This window comes from Parasteatoda tepidariorum, chromosome 2, assembly GCF_982258835.1.
Source record: "Parasteatoda tepidariorum strain Cologne lab strain chromosome 2, Ptep-v5.0, whole genome shotgun sequence".
NCBI lineage: Eukaryota > Metazoa > Arthropoda > Arachnida > Araneae > Theridiidae > Parasteatoda > Parasteatoda tepidariorum.
Genome location: NC_141756.1, coordinates 36552037 through 36572211, shown reverse-complemented (window position 1 = coordinate 36572211; position 20175 = coordinate 36552037). Strand labels below are relative to the sequence as shown.

The 20175-nt window shown below is 28.7% G+C and overlaps 1 protein-coding gene across 1 annotated transcript in view; it reads left to right on the top strand.

Moving 5' to 3' along the window:
- Positions 1–409: 409 nt before the first annotated feature.
- Positions 410–20175, top strand: part of LOC107439510 (uncharacterized) — a 47212-nt gene continuing 27446 nt past the window's right edge. Inside the window, exons 1-3 of the mRNA XM_071177433.2 lie at positions 410–584; positions 11984–12485; positions 19048–19098. Of these exons, the coding sequence (XP_071033534.1) occupies positions 12006–12485; positions 19048–19098 (531 nt within the window). The 5' untranslated portion in view covers positions 410–584; positions 11984–12005. The remainder of the gene's footprint in view (positions 585–11983; positions 12486–19047; positions 19099–20175) is intronic.

Genomic DNA, 20175 nt, shown 5'->3' with positions numbered 1-20175 from the left:
CATGCATAAAAAAGTCAAGCTTATCATTTTGTAAATAAAATAGAATCATAAAATTAAAAGTGTTTCTAATAAATATTATTTTTTTTTACCTCACATACGAGTAATTGATTTGAAATTCGAAGACATTAAGTTTACGAAAGTTAATGTATATTTAGCTGTTTTAATGTAACCCTTTCTTTTTCAAAAAAATTTTATGAAACGCAACAGTCCATAAATGAATAAAGCATTAAAAGCAATCAACAGATAGAAAACCGATAACGATTATTTTTCATTGTCTTCTGAGTGCTTAAAGATGAGCAAATCATTGGAAAGAATCGTTTGCTAGTCACTATGGAAACAGCTGACCATAAACCACGTGACACTCAGGAACTCAGGAAATTTTCTGGCCGAGTTCATAAGATTCCGAAATCAAATAGAACAAAGAACGCGATGCAAGAGAGCGAATAAGTGAAGTATGCTCTTGAGAGAGAATAAAGAGCTTAGTTTAAAAAGATGAAAATCGGAATTAATTATTGAACTTATTGTCGTACGTGAAAGTTGAAAGAGCGCACAATTAGTATTTACGATTAGTGGACGGATTAAAAGTAAGTTTTCATTTTAATGATTTTAAAGTATCAGCAGAATTTTAATCATTTCACAAAATTTTTTGTGCATGATGAAATATTAAAGTCTGAATCTTTACTTTTGTAAAAAGTAAAGATTCTTTTGTGTTGTTGCTGAAACTTTAAGAAAAAAAAAAAAAAAACATTTGCTTTATCGAATTATATTAAACTTAGATGTGATAATTAATAGAATTTTAGAAAATTTTTAAGCAGATATATGTAGAATAAAATAAATAAATATTTATGAAAACTGTATGTTTTTATCAGAACTTGTTAAAATACATTTTTCATATAAATTTTTATTTTATAAAACAATTTTATTTTTAAAACTTAAAAAACAGCAAGCGGTTTCAGATATTTTAAGATTGTAATTATTATTTTAATAATTTTGTTAAGAAGTTGAATACTTATTTATTAATTAAAATGAAGTATTCATTTACAATTTGTATTTTTTTTTTTTAGTTTTAAAGATCCAGTTCAAATAAATGTATAGTAAATAGTTTTAATTCTTTACATAATAAAAAAAACTAAAATGTACATATATGTTCTTTTCTGTGGTTCTTTAATTTATTCATTGAAAGATTTCCAAAACGCAATTTTTAATTAAGACTATTAAATTTACTATAATTTCGAATTTTTTATTATTAATTACGCTAGTGATCAACTTAAACTTGAATAAAAGCATTTTAAAAATGATATTCTTAGACTGCCTTTGTCAGTGAACAATATCTCTTTAGTGAAATATTCAACCTAATATTTATTAAAACTTTTAGATGTCAAACCCTAACTGATAATCTTAACCCTTTGACGCAGAATTTTTATTACACATATTTTTCATTCTTTTTTTTCATCATTTTGTCTTAATTTTAAGCATCAATTTTTCAAATTTTCAATTATTTTCAGTTGTTACATTAAATTTTATACTAAACTCTTTTTTAATTAATTCTATATTATTCATATTATATATTAAATTTTCAGTTATATGCAGTTACCTAAGAGAAATAGTTATTCATCATTGAAATTTCTTTAAATTGCAAAATAAGTTATTGATTAATTAATAAAATATTGAATATTAATGAAGAAATATTAATTGAATATTAATAATTAATGAATATTAATGAAATTTTTTTTCCAAACTACTTGTTTAGACTTTATATTTTAGGCCAAATATAATTTCGATAATCTAACAGATTTTTTTAGACAGTTTTTTTAAATCATGTTTTTATTAGACTGTTTTTTATAATTAAAAAAAATATTAAAATGTGTTTTTGCTTTTAATTAGAATGTCGAAAAAAATATATCAATGGAACATCCGTGTCCCATCTGCGTCAAAGGGTTAAGTAACAAGGACAAACGTTACTTATGGATAATTTAAGATATTTGTAGATAAATTGTAATCTTCAATGAATTTCTAATGATTGGTCAGAAGTTTTTAATAAATGTTTAATTATATTATGACGTTTTTTAGTTTAATGTTAATAAGTTAAAAATTAAAGTTTACGATTAAAATTTAATTTAAATTATAAGTTTGTTGACCATTAAGTTCAAATAAAGGAAAAATATTTTATTTTAGAACTGAATCATAATTTTTACTATGTTTTAAAATTACTCTTTATCTGATAGTTATTGTTTTTAAAGCAGCAAAATTCACTCACTTACTGTGTTTTGCAGATAACGCAGCCAGCTGGCATTTCCTTATTGGTTAGCACCGAATCGTTGTTAGGGTTTTTAATTATGTAAAATATAATTTTATAATTTAGCCCTTTGGATATTCTATTCCTTAGATGATTATGAGAAAATGAATGAATTTAGAAACTTTAGAATTTAGCCTAGATTATTAAAATAACTATCAGTTTCTCTCTTTTTACGAATTGCATTCCCCAAAGCGAAGAACTTTAAGTTTTTTTTTATATTTTATACCTTCAAATTTTACATAACATTAATTTTACTCCATTTTTTATTACTTTTGTGTGTGCGCATTTCAAAATGATTTTGGTAATAAATGTACTAGAATTTGAAAAAAAAAATAACTGATTTTTAAAATTTAAACACGATATTTCTTAGTTTAATTATTTCTAAGATGAGCTAATGATGTGGCAACCTGTTTATTTATTCAGGACAGTTCTTTAACGTTGTATTCCCTCATTTTTTAAATTTCTATTCTTTTTTATTATTAATTTGTTCAATCCCTTTTTAAAATTACTGACCTGCAAGTCTTTCGGGGAATGGGAAATATTTGAGACAATCCTCTTACTAAATATGACCCAATTAGTATAGCATTCGTCGCATTAGACAAATATTTTCCCCACCCGAACCCTTCACTGGATTTAAGTATTTTTATGCATTTATTCGGCTCTTGAAAAGTAAAAGAAACACATATTTTAAGTCATATTATACCATATTATAATTAGTATTGAATTCATATTGAATGCATTATTGGAGAGATGTGTGCTTTGAAAGCGACAGACAGTGAAAAAAATTGTTCTTTACTTTATTTCTGAATTCAATACATAAAGAATTAAAAAAAATTTTCACTCATACAATTTTCTGACATATGTATAATTTTGATAATCTGAAAAATCTATAACAATATCTTTTTACGCATGAATTGAATTGACCATTCTTCGATTTTATGTGGCTATCTCTTCTAAAGTTGAAGGTGAGATGGCCACCTAATTCGTAGTATCACTAATATCATACGCTTTTTACTCTGGAAGGAAGATTGGATTTTATGTATGCCTTAACCCTTTGACAGAGCATTTTTATTAAACATGCTGTCCATTATTTTTTCATTATGTTTTATTGATTTGGTTCAGAATAAGTTAAAATATTGTATTTAGCATTTTAGTAATTTATGGTTATGAAATACAGTATGAAACACTGGTGTCTTTTTGTCCGTTAACTACAAAACAATAATTTTGCAAATTTCCATTTATTTGCAATTATTTAGATCTAAGAAAAACAGTTATTTATCGTTAAAATTCCTTTAATTTATAAAATCAATAAGTGATAAGCATTCGAATGTGAATGAAATTTTTTTTTCAGACCATGTTTTTTAGATTTAGTATTTTAGTACAAATATACTATTGATAATGTAAAAAAAAATTTTAAGTAACTATTAGAATGTTTTTTTTTATAATTAAATATACCACAATATATTTTTGCTTGTAATTAGAGCATTAGAAAAAAATATAAAAGGGATACTAATATAAAAGGGATTCTAATTTTCGTCAAAGGAGCCCATTTAGTTTTGGGAAAACATAAGACCAATGTATTGGAAGGCAACAAAACACTAAAGTCACGAAAAATATTTGACCCCTGAGTAAAATAAATACGAAAAATTTTACTTTTTATTGTCGCAAAAAACAACGCTTGGTCATAATTTATAATTAAGTTGATCTGTTTAATTTGCTGCTGCATGTGTTGCAATCTATTAATAAATATGGGAGATGTTTAAGCTGAATATCTAATCTAAACTGTGAAATATTTAATAGCTACGGACTCATACACATATGAATGTCATTAGTTAGAAAATATTATAAAAGAGCAACAAAACACTAAACTCATGAAAAATACTTGACCAAGTAAAATGAATAGGAAATTTTTTCTTTTTATCGTCACAAAATACAACGCCTGGTCATAATTTATAAATAAGTTGACCTGCTTAATTAACCGCTGCATCTGTCAAACACCAGATCTTCAAATAACTCCTTCTAATTTATTGTGAAGACAATGATACATCACAACAAACTGATTATATGGAATTTCTGTTTTCAGTTTGCCCTAAATGAAGCTTTACTTTTCAACCTTCCTTCCCTTTTCTTCAGTTCAGAAAACTGCAATCAGTTTAGGAAATAATGTTTCATTAACCTATAAAATAACGTTATAAGCAAATTATTTTGAGCATAAAATGGAAGGAGAGAGGCACAAATACAAATTTTTATTTTATTTTCAAACTTTGAAGTACGCAAATTTCGAGTCTGCCTTCAAAGACGACGTTTTAAGGTCTGCGAATTTGATTTGGCTTTCAACTTAATAAGTTATGTCAGAAAAAGTGGAAAAGAATGAACGAAATTCGGTAAGCGCGATGTTTCGATGAGTGCGATGTCTCAACGACGTCCTTTAGCCGAATCAGAAGCGTGGTGAGTTGTTGGCCAGTTAGTGGGGGGCCAAACACTAGCCGAAGTAGCAGAAGCCATTGGAGTTTCACAAAGTGTGATTAATGGATCGTTTTTGGAGACTGGAAATGCAGGCCGAAGATCAGGGCAAGGGCATAGACGCGCAGCAACACCCAATGAAGATTGTTATTTAACGTTAACGGTTCGGAAACTCCAAAATATGAACGCCACTCTTCTTCAACAACACCTTCGCTTGGGTACTGGCACCACAGTTTCGACACAAATTGCCCGAAACCACCTTCACGCTACAGGTTTTATGCTCGCAAACCAATGGTGTGTGTTACGTTAACAGCAAGGCACCGTCGCGCCCCGCAGGGAGTGGGTAACAGAGCATGTGAATTGGAGGAGAAATGAATGGCGCAATATTCTTTTCTCTGACCAGTCTCGTTTGCCTGTTTATCCTAATAATAGGCGCGTATTTTCATCTGGAGGGAGCGTGGCACTCGAAACAATCCTGCGTTCGTGCACGAAAATGTAAGATTCGGCTGTGAGGGAGTGATGGTCTATGCTGGCATTTCCATTGATTGGTGCACCGATCTCCATATCGCTTGAAATGGAGCTCTGGCTGGACGCCGATGCAGGAATGAGATATGAGACCTATTATAGTCCCTTACGCTGCAGCAATTGGAGATGACTTCATGTTAATGGACGACAATTTCAGGCCACATCGTGCTTGGTGAATGATTTCCTGTTGGAGGAAGGAGTCATACGATTGGATTTGCCAACATGTTCTTCAGACATGAACCCAATCGAATATGTTTGGGACATTCTAGGCAGACGGACTCCTTCCACGCCCAAAAGCTCTCCAAGAACTGGAAATAGCTCCTCATTAATAACCTCATTGACTCGATGCCTCAAAGGTGTTCAACGTTGCTGGCCGTCCGAGGAAACCATACCCTCTACTAAAAGCGATTTTCTCTTGAGGAAACATGTTTTTTTAATTTGTTTTTCTCATTTGCACAAATTGAGTTTTTTTCCTTTTGTATCCTAATGCTCCATAAAAAGCATTTTTTTCTGTCAAACAAATATAATTTTTATCTCATATAGCCTACCACGTCTGTCGATAATGTATCAATCATTCAAACTATTTTCCAGGCGCAAGATCAAGCCACAACCTCAATATCCTTTAATTGTTTTGAGCAGTTTACCATTCCAGCGATTTTTGAAAGCTAATGTGCTAGAAATTTTCATATTTATTATTATTATTTTACATTAATTATGTTATTTAAATCATTAACTAATTACAAATTATGTATTTCTTTTGTTTTCCTCTGTCAGTAATTATCATTCTGTGTATTTCAGATAGATAAAAAAGCAATAAAATTTAGGCTTGAAATGGTTAAATATTAATTCGATATTGAGTATTTCTAAAAAAAATAAGTTATAAGAAACTACTGCAAAAAGTATTCGTCTAATTAAGTACTTTTCAGAAATAAATAAATAAAATTAAAATAAATCAAATAAAGGCAATAAACTAGTGGCATTTATCTCCATAGGAACTGAAAAATCACTCGTAAAGCTTATGTATTGATCTCAAGAAACAAAGTTAAAAATTTAGAATTTAAAAATTTGATTATGGTTTTTAAAATCAGAAAGTTAATATTTATTGTATTTCATAATAATGCAGCATCAGTAAATTTGTTAAACATTGAAAAGTGAGAGCATAAACACACGCGGTTCTTATAAATATACAAAAGTGGCTGGTTAGACTCTTTCTTTATTGATTGAAAAAAGTTATTTGAATGACCTTTTGTTACATTCCACAGATTGCATGCTAAAACTATCTTATTCAAGTATGTTACGTGTTTTTCGGGAAAATTTTTCCATTATTATTATTACTGAAATAAATGATTTTTTTACTTATCGAAACATATTTTAAGATTTTTTTTCAGTACATTACTTTTGAAAAAAGCATAAACAGAAAAGCAATACTGGGAGAAAAAGCAGGGAATGTAGTAATTTAAGAAATCTATTATCGATCATGAACATCCTCGACCCGAGAATCTATTAGAATTCTTATAAAAATAAAGGGTATGACGCAATGATCATTCTAAATATTTATCTTTAAATTCATTTAAACAATAAAGAAAAATGTATGATTTGGGATCACTATTTAATATAAAAACAGAGGAAAAAAACAACAACGCTATAAAAATATGTCGTTTCACTAGAAAGTTGTTGTTAATTTACGTCGCACTAGAGCTGCACTATGGGCTATTGGCGACGGTCTGGGAAACATCCCTGAGGATGATCCGAAGACATGCCATCACAATTTTGATCCTCTGCGGAGGGGATGGCACCCCCGCTTCGGTAGCTCGACGACCTGCGCGTGAAGTCGAGCACTTTACGGTAGCACAATTTAACGAGGACCAATACCGCACACCCTCGGTCCCTACGCAGACTGATCCAAGTGGCCACCCACCCGCAGCCAGTGATGCTTGACTTCGGTGATCTGCTGGGAACCGTGTCTTAACGATCAGTCCACTGTTCACTAGAAAGAAATGTGGGGAGAATTACTCTTGGTCCTTCAACTTTTTTCTGTTTCATCCCGCAACCAAACAAATTTTTATATTTTCAGTCTCGCTTTCATCAGTAGTAATTTCATAAGTTTCAATGGCCTTATTTCCCTCGGTTTAACATTAATTTGTGACTTCCAAGGTGTAAACTTTTTTTACAATAAGTCAACAGATCAATAAGATAAATACCTTTTCGATATTTAATTCTATCAGTGGCATAAAATTGTGAAATGAAATTTTTTAGTACATACACCAAAACAGTTTATTTATATTGCTGATAGAACTATTTTATTTATTAACCGAGGGTAGAAGGAACAATGACATGGAAACTATAAATTACTTCTTTTTCGTATTTTCATGTTTAATTAAAAAGTATGAAGTATAAAGCAGAGATGATATACGTACTATTATCAAAATGGAAATATTTGCTCCTTCAAAGCAATAAAAATTATGCTTTCAATTTAAAATAAAGCCGATCACATGTTTAAGGTGGCTGTTAGAGATTTATGTTAGTAACTGATAACGTATTTTACAGGAATAAAAATACCAATAAATAAGCTGTTTAAAGTGCTTTATTTGCAAACTGATATTATTTTTAAGGAATAGAAATCAAACGTTTTTTTTATAGAAACCAAGCTAAAATAAAAAAAAAATAAAAAAAAATTTAAAGGAAAAAAAAAAAGACAAAAGTTTGTGTCATTACACTAAAATTTGGTAGTATAGAAACCATTTTGTTCACCTTGTTTTTTTTTCTCTCTTTTTTTTGCAAGTTGTTTCTTATTGATCCCCCTTAACTTACGTTTTTAAAATATTTGTTGAAAATGAAAACAAAAAAGGCTACACATAAGTTGTTACAGCTAAGGGTTAAAGAAATAAAAATCAAAAACGGACACACCACTGTTGATAAAAAAAGAGCCTACACAAAATATCAAAACCTGTTTGATTGGCCATTGAAACTTAAAAGCGCTTCTTATGCTCATTTTTTCAAGTCCTCCCCGTTTCCTCCAAAAAATTATCCATCAAAGTTTTCAAAAATAATCAAGAATGTTCAGAATTATTTTTTGCAAATATATAAATTCATTAAAAAATTTTTTTCTTCTCTATCTGTTTCATTTTAGTCTTCAACGATTTGTTTTTAATTTTTAACCTGTGTTTTTATAATTTGTAACTTTATTATTTTATTTCCTAAAATTTGTAACATTATAAATAATATTGTTATGCGCATATCTTTGATATTTTAAGATCAAAGTTTATTTATAGATGATATTCTAAATACATCAACAAAAGTTTATCACAACATTTGACAATTTATTTCATTTTCATAGCTTTGTTTTTCATTTCATTCAACATATCACTATAAAGTTGCAACAATTTTTTTCATTAGCCTAATTTTCAACATAATTCCAAATTGACTAACAGTGTACTTAGTTATAGTTTACATCGCTAAACAATGGCTATTCTCAACGACAAAGCAAATAAAATCAGAATATTATTCTATCTTATTGCATTATCTTTTAAGCACTGTTTCATATTTTCAGTTTGTTTTGATAATTTTAACATTATTTTAGCATATCCTAAATATTTTATGATCAAAGTTTATTTATTTAACACGCTATTCTAAATGCCCCATCGAAACTGCTTAACGATATTTAACAACTCATTTCATATTCATACCTTCATTGATTTTCATTTAATTTTTATTGATTTTCATATCGTTCAACTTAAAATTACACGAAAGTTACAACAAATGTGAAAAATGTTATGGTAAATTTATTCCAAAAATTCTAACAGTGTATTTAAAGTTTTAATTTACATCGCCAAGCAATGGATATTCTTCAAAAAAATAAATAAATTAAAACCAGAATATTATTCTATTATATTGCATTATATTTTTAGCACTGCTTTATTTTCTTCATTTTTTTATAATTTGTTACATTGTTTATCGTGTGCATTGCTTATCGTGTATTTTACGTTGTTTATCTTGTGTTTTAAGACTAAAATTCAATTTTAATTTTCGTCTCTAAGCAATGGATATGAAAATGAAAAAGTAATTTAAACCGGAATATTATTCTATCATATCGCATTATCTTTTTATCAATATTTTTTCCTCTTAATTTCTTTTTCCATAATCTCATATCTTTAATATTTTAGATCAAAGTTCATTTATTTAAAACCGCTGTTCAAAATGCACCTTCGAAAGAGCATCACGACATTTAGCAACTCATTTCATATTCATAGCTCTTCATTGATTTTCATTCATTTTAACTTATCAATCATTTATATCATAAACAAAACTTTAAATCATTTCAAATACATAATATTTTAGAGCAGTTTATAGTAATTGGCTGATATTTCCAAATGCATATCATCATGCAAATGAGCATAACATTTCCAGTATCCTCTATTGTTCGACTAGTTCTTGGCTTCATATATAATGACGCTTTTACCTATATTTTATGTTTTTAAGGTGAAAACATCGATATCGATTTTTTTCAAGGTCTTTGGGTGAATCCCTAATGAAATGTTTGAAACGAAAGATAAAAAGTGAAAAACTCTTTGTTAGTTGTTGTTGTTCCCGTGCAAGGGCTACAATACAACACGTCGATGACAATAGTTTATCTGCATTAATTATCTCATAAATCGTAATTGAAATTTTGCTTTACGTGAGAGCTGCATACGGCATTCACTATTTTAACTTGCTTTCGTGTCTGTTTGTGTGAAATTTCCCAATCGTGATTTCAATTACTTTTTGACAAGTAGAACACTCAAATCTCTTCTTCATTTTCATGCTTGACGATAATGTTAATTTCAATTGTTCCTTGACCACAACATGCAGTATTTTTTTCTCCACTTAATCGCCAATCAAAATTTCTACCACTATTGAAGTTAAACTAATCAGCACATACAAAACGAAAAATTAAAATAAAATTAAAGTTAAAACATAAAAAATATTTTACGAGTAGATTAAAAATCAGAAAATAATATCACTTATATTTAACATGATTTTTTTTTCTTACTAATGATCGGTATTGTTTTTATTTTATCGATTTTCAGTTATTATAAAAAGTGTCTTGTTATCACTGCTTTATGAATACATTTAGAATGATAAAAACTGGAGTAATTTTAAATACACTAAAAAAAATATTAAAAATCATGTTCCGAATATGCCTAGCTGCAAGTTTTTAAATTTTTTATTTTGCTCTAATTTTTGAGAAATTTTCATGAGTTTGAGAGAGTAGTCATGGAATTTCGTTTTGATAAAATGCTTTCTCTAATCTATTGAATGGCAAGGTTGAGCATAAAATAAAATAAAAGTTAATTACAATATTTGATCAGTATTAAAAATATGCACTCAAAAACGATGTACTATAAAAAGAAATGTGTAAAAATAGCTCAGAAACAAATAATAGTCGAATTCGGAAGCCCTATGTATTAAAAATTGAAACAGCATGTACTAATTTTTGAGAAAAATGCGCATTCGTGTATGCAGAGATTCGAAATGCATGCAGAGATGTTCATTAACTGTCAGCAGTCAACTAATATCTCTCTCACACATTTCTTCCTCCACATCACGTTTTTGACAATGCACTTTGCTCAAAACTGAGTACAAGTACTTTCAATTTTTAATACATTGGGTTTCCAAATTCGACTAATATTTGTTTCGGAAATATTTTGAATCAGTTTTGCACAATTGATTTTTGTAATGAGGTTATTAGGTTGAAAAATTGAATTTTTAATAGTACAAGATCTTAGATAGGACACACGTGGTAGTCAAAAATAAAGTGAAGTTAGAGCAGCGCTACTTTTCAGGGTTATTTAGTAAGCTAAGAAGAATGCACCCGATTAGCGATCAGCTGATTACCCAATTCCAATGAAAGCATTTTAAGAGAATGTAAAGTTGTGGCAAGAAGGATGAGCCCAGAACAAACGAAAGCGCTGCAGTAGTAATGTTTTGTTGTAGAAGGTGACCACTCCATTCTGGGCAAAGCCCGGCATTTTCTTGCCTCTGTTTTTTTTTTTTTTTTTTTTGATGATCCGATATTGATGCTCGATAAGCACAATAAAGTTCTAAAACATATGTAAACATTCATATGTGCTAGACAGTGCTAGACTTAAACAGTCATCATTAGGCAAGAAAATGCACATATAGAACCATCTTCTGTCACCAAAAACCATATTTCTGCACGTTGGTCTATATTGGAAGCACGCATCTTTAATACAACTTTACATTCATTTTAAATGCTCTCACATGAATCGGTTAATTAGTCCTATGCGATTTGTGATGACTTACCTCTTGCAACTTTCTATTATCTTGAAAAATGGCGCTACTGCTATTGTATTTCTGATGCTATCCATATTTTCATTAGAAATATCTATGTTCCATGGTTTCGTACACGCAGTTTCGTATCCGCAGTTCATTTGTATATTAAAAAGTAAGACATTTCTAAAAAAGAAGTTAATTTTATTTTCGCAGTCAGGCAAATTAAATCGAAACTGAAAGAATTTTAATAATACTTTCTGTACATGGTATTCTATATTCTGAGCAGGAAAACAAAAATGTTATTTTTCATAATTTCAAAAATAAATATATGCTATTACTCTTTTTATGTTGTTCTTTTAATTATTAATTTTGATAGTGTTTTACCTTTAAGTGTTTATAGATATTTTTTTCTTATTTGATTTTCAGAAATGGAACAATAATATGCGCCATGGGAATCGGTGGATCAACTTCAAGCCGTCCAACTACCCCCATATCAATGAACCTCGAAAGACCAAAGACATCATCCTCTGTACTAAGTCGGAAAACAAGCCCAAGTTCTGTGCAAGAAGAAAATCTCCAGAAACCAACGGATTCTTGCTGTTCTCATTTTAAAGAAAACCATGTTGGTGTTACAAGGACTGTAACACCAGTGTCACGAAACAGCAAAGCAAACAGTTCCATTGACGATGAAATTGAAGAAATTGTTGCCAACACATTGGATATAGTGTCAAATCAAAACAATTTAAGGCAGCAAACTGCAAATCTCAGGGATACTGATAGAGGTGGTGGTATCACCCCTTTTCGTGATGCTGATATCAGCTCAGCCAGAAGCAGAACAGTAGGACAGAAAAGACTGTTGCGTTCTGGCAGTTTGAAAACTTTGCAAAAAAGGCCTAGTGATGATAGCGAATTTCAATTTGATGCCAAAGTAAGCGAATAACAAAATTCCATAATCATATTTTGAAAATAAATATGTATATATATATTTAAATTGAAAATTGGAGATGTATTTAAATCATTATCATATAATGTGACACAAAGAGCCTCTGATTCACATCATGAAAAAAAATCCTAAATTGTTTTATTGTATTAACACAGATTTGGTTATCCACAGATTTCGTTCCAGTTTTTATTGGAATAAAATTTAAAAGTAATGATTCTCGGTTATCAAACTTCATTTAAAATTTAACACAAATTATATTACTTCTCACAAATTATTAAGGACAGATAGTACTTCTCTGTACTATCTGTCTACATTGTGGGAGCAACGTTGGCCCACCTAATATGGTGCCCCTGAAAAGAGTGTTCAACAAATCTGCCCTTCAGATGCCCAGGTGGGTCATTCTAAAAAGTGGGCATTGGAAAAAAATATTACTTCTTAAAAATACAATATTGGTAATATATTATTATTATTGGTATTTATATTATGCTGATATGTATGTTACTACCGTAGTATTTCTAATTCTACAGGAGAAGTAGTAAGAAAAAAAAGTATTTTACTATAAGTTAGTATTTATATTGCTACACGTTCGAAAACGTATTTCATTATGAAGTAATGTAGAAGTTTGTAAAGTATTACTCAGTTGAAAATATTCTGTCATTTTCAGAATTTTTTAGCTAAAACTTAGCTACTTTCTTGAACAGTTTTTTTATTTTTTTTTCATTAAAAAACTAGAAATAATCAAGGCAAAGAGAAAAAAAAAGTCTTTCGCTTGATAATATTACAAACACTCTCAAAAGTAAAATACTCGTCTTAGAGAGATCGAATTGTTTGATCTGTAATTCGTTAATATTTACAATAGTTTTTTTTTTCAATCTTGTGATTTTTGAGAGAAATCAAAAAAATTTTTGTCGAAATTAATTTCTCAATACTATATCACCTCAGTGCATTTTAAAATTTCTTTAAATTTTTTAAAACTTATTTAAAATCGCTTATGGTGGAAGTGCACAAAGTCTAGTCATTTTGTAGTCTAGTCATTTTCTTGGGCTCAAATCATTGTGATATTCGGAATTTATTCGATCATACGCACTTAATTTGAATTTTGGTTAGTCGTTGTGCTTCAATGATGTAACAAAGTTTTTTTTAGTTAAAAGCTTACAATACATGTTAGTTAAAGCCTAATAACTGGAAGTTTTTTTTTGGAAAATAATAAGTGCATTTAGATTAAGTTATCTAAGTTATATTGTTTGATGCAATACTATGGTAATGAAAAGTAAAAATTCCATAAAGTATGAGCAACTCATATTTTGACAATGTAGTCACGCTTCAGTATAACTTTCTTCAAGTTTGTGTTTTTTATTGTGTGTTAAAGATTCGATTAGACTTTTTATATGATTGTAGTATAAAGTATTCTAGAAGAGTTCGTTCGCTGTATATATAGATTGCTCCGTAATTATGACCCATTACAGTTAAAATACGACTTTTGTACACTAATGCATAAGTCATTTCTCAATTATTCTTCTTTTAACCAAACTGCTTTTTTTAGAAATTTACATTTTTTTATTAAGTTAGTCTTTAAAATATGATTATAATGAGTAATCAGTTATCACTGACATTTTTTAAACATATTGAAAACATGACAAAGTGAATCGAAGAAGATTAAGAGCTACAAAAAATTAATTACAAAATAATAGAATATTATAACGAAGATCATTCAGAATTACTATATTACACGATTATTTTCAGAATACGAAATTAATAATCTAATGCATATATATTCTAAATTAAGTACATAATTAAATGAATTAGGTTATTTGAAAGCAAATTTTTTGGTGTAATAATTATAAGATACATACAGAGTGAGTCTGAACAAAATGGCAAAACTTTCCTGGGAGGTCGAATGCAACTTCATGAACAATATTTGTCATAGAATATACGATCGATTCACAAGCAGAAGTTAAAAAGTGATTTCCCACTGCCACATTTAAAGAATTTACTCAAGAATGGGGAAAGATGTTTCAGAAATTGTTTCTTCATGGCAAAATGATTGTCTTACAAATAATTTTCTCGAAAGAAAAGATGTAATGGATGTATTTGCAGAGATGCTTAAAGATATTGTTCTAAAGAACTTTTGCCAGCTGCAATGTTGGCTTCTCACCTGAGACGTATAGAGTAACGTGCTATGAAAACAACAACAATCTGATTACTCTGAATGACTTTTGATCTAATGGTCGCATCTTCACGTTCAAGGGCTCAATTTTATCAGTTTGAGGGGAAGAACTTAAATATGCTAATTATTAAGTGCGTCGCTAATGTTTTAGCTACGCAATCAGACGCATAAAACTTACTTTTTTAGAATGAACATACCTTTTTTTTTTTGACGGATTCGGATTTATACCTCCCACAAATATAGGAGATAACCACAATTTGAGAAACATGTTCTCAATAGTTTAGTTAGGAGAGTGGCCCAAAGTTTGAACCCTTTAATGTTAGTTTTATTTTTTGAGTATTTCGTCACATCTCAAGAACATTTTCAGCGAATTATAAAAAAAAATTCCACACAGTTAAGATTCGTTTATCCGTAGGAAATTCCATGCAAAAATGAACTTTTAGTAAATATTTATTATATTTTATGTAATAATAGTCGAAAAACTTTTGAATTGCAAGATGACAATTTTTTAAATTAGTTTAAGGAACGTAATTTTACATGGCAGAATACAAAATTTGAGCGAAATCGATAAAATGGTTACTGAAAAATCAAATCTTAAAAATGCGAAGTCTTCTCATGAATAAAGAATTTTCTCAAGCATTTTTTCATTTTTTTTGTTAATTTTTTTAGCGTGTCAGTAGAAAACTTCCTTTTAACCTCGCACTGTTTGTGTTTCAATCATACACTCAATATATATATTATATATATATATATATATATATATATATATATATGTATATATATACAGACATATAATTAAGCGATATTTAAGAATACAGAACTTAATAGAAAGAAATGATTTTTTTTCTTACAAATTTCTTTATTGTAGTTCCTTTCCTTCCATAAGTCCTTTAATAAATTAAATCGTTAGTGCTAAATATTATTATTATACAGATTTTCATAAGAAAATGCTTTTATTGCAAATGTTTGCAATGTTGATGAATGTTTATTGTAAATATAAAAACAAGATGGACATCGTGACATCGTTTAATTTATTGTCTATATGCATCTAGGTTATTCGATATTTAATCTTTTTTTTTGTTGCCTACTTTTAGAGCTAATTGAACAAATGAGTCCAAGCTTTTACTTCATTAAAATGCAAGATCTACTTAATATTCTAAATTGGTCTTTGTTTGCTTTTAGGTGTGTCCTCTAGGCACGCCTATAACATAAAGGTGTTTTTATCATAGGTTGAAGGAATCAGAAATTTTGGCAAAAATATTCCTTTTATAATTTACATGATGAACTCTTTCTGCACTGAGATAAAGGTGTTTTTATTATAGATTAGAGGAATTAGAAACGTTGGCAAAAATATTCCTTTAATAATTTATTGGATAAAACTCTTTCTACACTGAGAAAAAATATGATTAAAACTACAAGAATATGGACAAATTTACTGTGTTTCTGGATCTATGGGAATACCAAAAAGCACGGTGATTTTTAACGAAACACTTCGGAAAAACCTTTTGGAAAAAATAACAGAAAAATATGGATTTTATTACCATGATGTTTGGTAGCAAATGTTACAAAATTTAATCTTTTTAATCGAAAGTCGGTAATTTTAACAGTTTTAGTGTACTAGTTTGAGATGATGCAAAATCGTTCAGTTCGATAACTTCTATTTTATTTAGTAAACACTTGTTAACTCTGTTTCATGTCTTTTTTTATGAACTATAAGTTAACATATACCAACCTTTGAAACTATAAAAAATACGCATTTGCGAATGTACAAATGCCTGGACAGGGCTAAACTAAATCAGTAGTTTAACTGTTGCGCATAAGGACTGTGCCAACTTTCTAAAATGGAAGCTTAGAAGTAGCGGTTAGCAATCCTGGATAGATCTATTTATTCATATTTATTTATTTATTGTTGCGCACACATACGCGCGTTTCTGTGTTCATTACAACCCTCGGTTTATATGCTCGGTGTATATTATAAGAAATCTTACTTCCCTCATATATGATGGATAAAAATAGTCACCATAGTTTAATATATCTGAGTCAAGTACATTTAAAACACTTTGATTAAACATTTGAAGCTAACATTCATGCCCTTTTGCCTCTCTTTGAGAAATTATATTTAAATAAAATTTTATCATCGTATATTTTGATCTTTCTTTTGCCATACATGCATGTAATTTCGGAGGAAATGTACCTTGGAGTTAATTTGTTGTGGAGTTATATTTTGCTAAGTTAATTGTGGAATGGGGTTTGATTGGTTTATCTAGTGGTGCAATCAATCGTGAAAGATAAAAAATACTTTTTTATTCATTTATTAAGGAACTATGTGATGCTGCCATCAATGCGTGAATAAGTCTTTGATTTTCCTATAATTCGAAGTTATCCATTGAGGAGTGTAGGATACTGGAAACTTTTCATGCGTTTAAGAAATTTAGAAACCCAGCTGTAAGGAACAACGTAGCTTCATAAGGTATTCACCACGCGCATATTACAATAATATTATTACGCATCCGCTGTTGTATTATACATTAGGTGAGGGAAAATAAGGATATGAATTTGTAATCCATATGACATGCAGGGTCCGACTGAGAGTAATTGGAGCCCGGGGCAAAAACTTCATCTAGCTGCGAAAAATTGATATCCTTGCTAACATTAGGGCTAAATTTACGCAATTACGATGGCTCAATTAAGTCAATCAGAAGCCTGTATTTTTGCAAACATATCGCATTTTGCTATATGTAAATATACAGGCTTCTGATTGGGCAAATTTGTCAATTGTAATTGCGAAAATTTAGCTGAATTCTGTCTTAGAAAGCCATAGATATACGAAGTATAGATTGTGTCCATACGATAGATTAATGAAGAAGCTAACATAAAACTGACGGATTTTACATTGTAGTGATATTTTTTTTAAAAAAAAAGTTCATTAAAGAATGTAGCATAAAATAAATTTTCTACTCGATTTAGGGGCCCCCTCTAATGTGGGAGCCCGGGACAACTGCCACGCATGTCCCTGCCTTAGTCAGGCTCTGATGACATGGCTTAGCATCTAAGTTTTCTAAGAACGTGCGTTAATTCTCATTAGCTGTGGGCCTATTTGCCACGTATTAAAATCTGGTTGTTTTACCGTATTAGGTGAAAATAGTCAATAAACTATTTTTCTCGCAATTAATAGTTCGAATACTATCTTTTTTATGGTTATTTGACTGTTTTGTTTGAATGAGGTAAAATTAAAATTAAAAACTATTTTTTAACTATTTTTTTTTTTTAGAAATTTCCAAGAGCGTAGGAAAGTTGATTAGGGGTATTTTATTATTTATATTTTTATTAATTATAGCTCATTTGTAATTGAGTTTAATAGATCTTTATATCAGATCAGTTTTAATTTAGGCAAGGTTTTTTCTAGTTTTCAGTCCCTAAATATTTCAATTCTAAGAAAGAAAATTTTATCTATGTGCTCTGTAATGTATTCCATTAAAATAATTTTTCAGGTTCCACATTTTACTTTTTAGGCACAGTTAAGTTAGGTATTGCTTCATATTCAAGTAATACCAAAATGATATGAAAAATAATTAGAAAATGAATTTCTATTACAATAACAATGAATTTTAGAACATTATTCATCGATTCATTCTTTGTAATAAACAACAAGTTTTTTTGTACATAAATTGTTTTGTATAGTATAAATAAATAAATGAATTGTTATGGAAAAACACAATTTTAACACTACAACAATTTTTTATTTGAGAGTTTACTAATAATTTTCATTTTTATTTTACTTGTATTTATAATGGTTTTACAAATACTGTAGTAATTTGTAGTATTCTGTACAATTTAAAAATTTACAGTAACCGAATGAACTACTTATTCAGTGATAACAATTTTAGAACACTCATAATTGTTTTTAATAAAAATTTTATTTTTTGCATTTAATTTTCATTTGTAAGTTTAATTTGATCACTCAGAAATTTTAAATATTTCCACTTATTTTCATTACTGAAAAAATACCAAAACTGCACGAAAGTTTCTCGCATATGAAAGAGAAATTATTTCAACAACTCTATTGAAATTTAAAAAAAAATTAAAAAATTTATTTAATAATGTTTAAATTATAAAGAAAAATTGAATTACGATAAAAAATTCTGCAAATTTTGACATTTTATTTAAAAATTTAATATTTGAAGAAAATTGCAAGAAGCATTATAGTGTTTCAGTGCATCGATGTCAGTAGTCATGTATTTATTTAGTTTTATGAATTTTTCAAGAAGCATAAAATGATAGAAATATTATTTTCAAAAGACTCTTTAAAGTGTTGCATTTTCTCATTTTTTAAGTTCCACTTATTATCATAATTCATTGATAATAATTCTTTTTTTCCAGGAATCTTTGCCCGAAGTTGATTTTGCCAAATTCAAAAAAGTCAACCATCAGGCAAGTTCTTAGTTTAGAAATTTTTAAAAATTCGTTTATGGTTTCTTAGTTGAAGCTTGCTTGTACTAATTTTTTTCATTTAATTAATTTACTGTACGCAACCGTATCATAAAATAAATTCAAGAAATAATTATGCTAATTTTAATTACATATATTTCTAAAATAATTTTTAGTCAAATATTTTTTCAAAATTGCTGACTGCAATTATAATAAAATTAATATGGTGTACTGAGATTGATGAACATGTTGTCTAGCTTATACTAATAAAATGTAAACTTAGGTTAACTTACCATTTACAAAAAAACATTACGTGTGTGATTTTTTAGACTGTCTACTTTCTCAAATGGATTTTAAATCAGTTGGTATTCCTTATATAGATTAATATCTTAATCGAGTAATTTGTGCACGTTGCTTAAGTAATTTTCTTCGCATTATTTCGATATTTTCTTTAAAAACCCTCTTAGAACTTCTATTTTCTTAAAATGCAATCAGGCTTCTGAAAAGAATTAATTATTTTATGCCCAATGTCATTTTGTAGAAAATAACTTATTTTCATTAGTCACGCAAGTACTTGAAATATCTTCTCATGTGAGAGTCTGAGAGCTTTACAAGCAAGTAATTGTGTTTTGATTTTCGTGTTCCACTTATTGTGTATTATTTCTGTTATTTATAGCAAACGGAATCCATATGATTTACTAGTGTCTTAAAGTACAATGCTACACAAACATTATACTAATAAAAATATTACTTTTGCATTAAAAACATTCGATAAAAAATAAAACAAGGAACAATTAACAAAATGAAACGCAAGTCATGAACAAAATAAAAACCAAAACGTTTCATAGATACCCAACATACGTAATGCTCAAGTAAAAAGTTAAAATTGTTTAGAAAATTAAAATTTTTAATTTTCATTTAAACTATGGCTGTATAGCACGCAAGAAAAAAAAGAAAAACAAATTTTCCTGAATAATTTTTAATCTGATGATAGGATCTTTATGGACTTAGGAGTCAATTTCAATGGTTCGAAAGGGGGACTTCAAAAATGGTAACTAATTAATGCAGATCATAATTTAA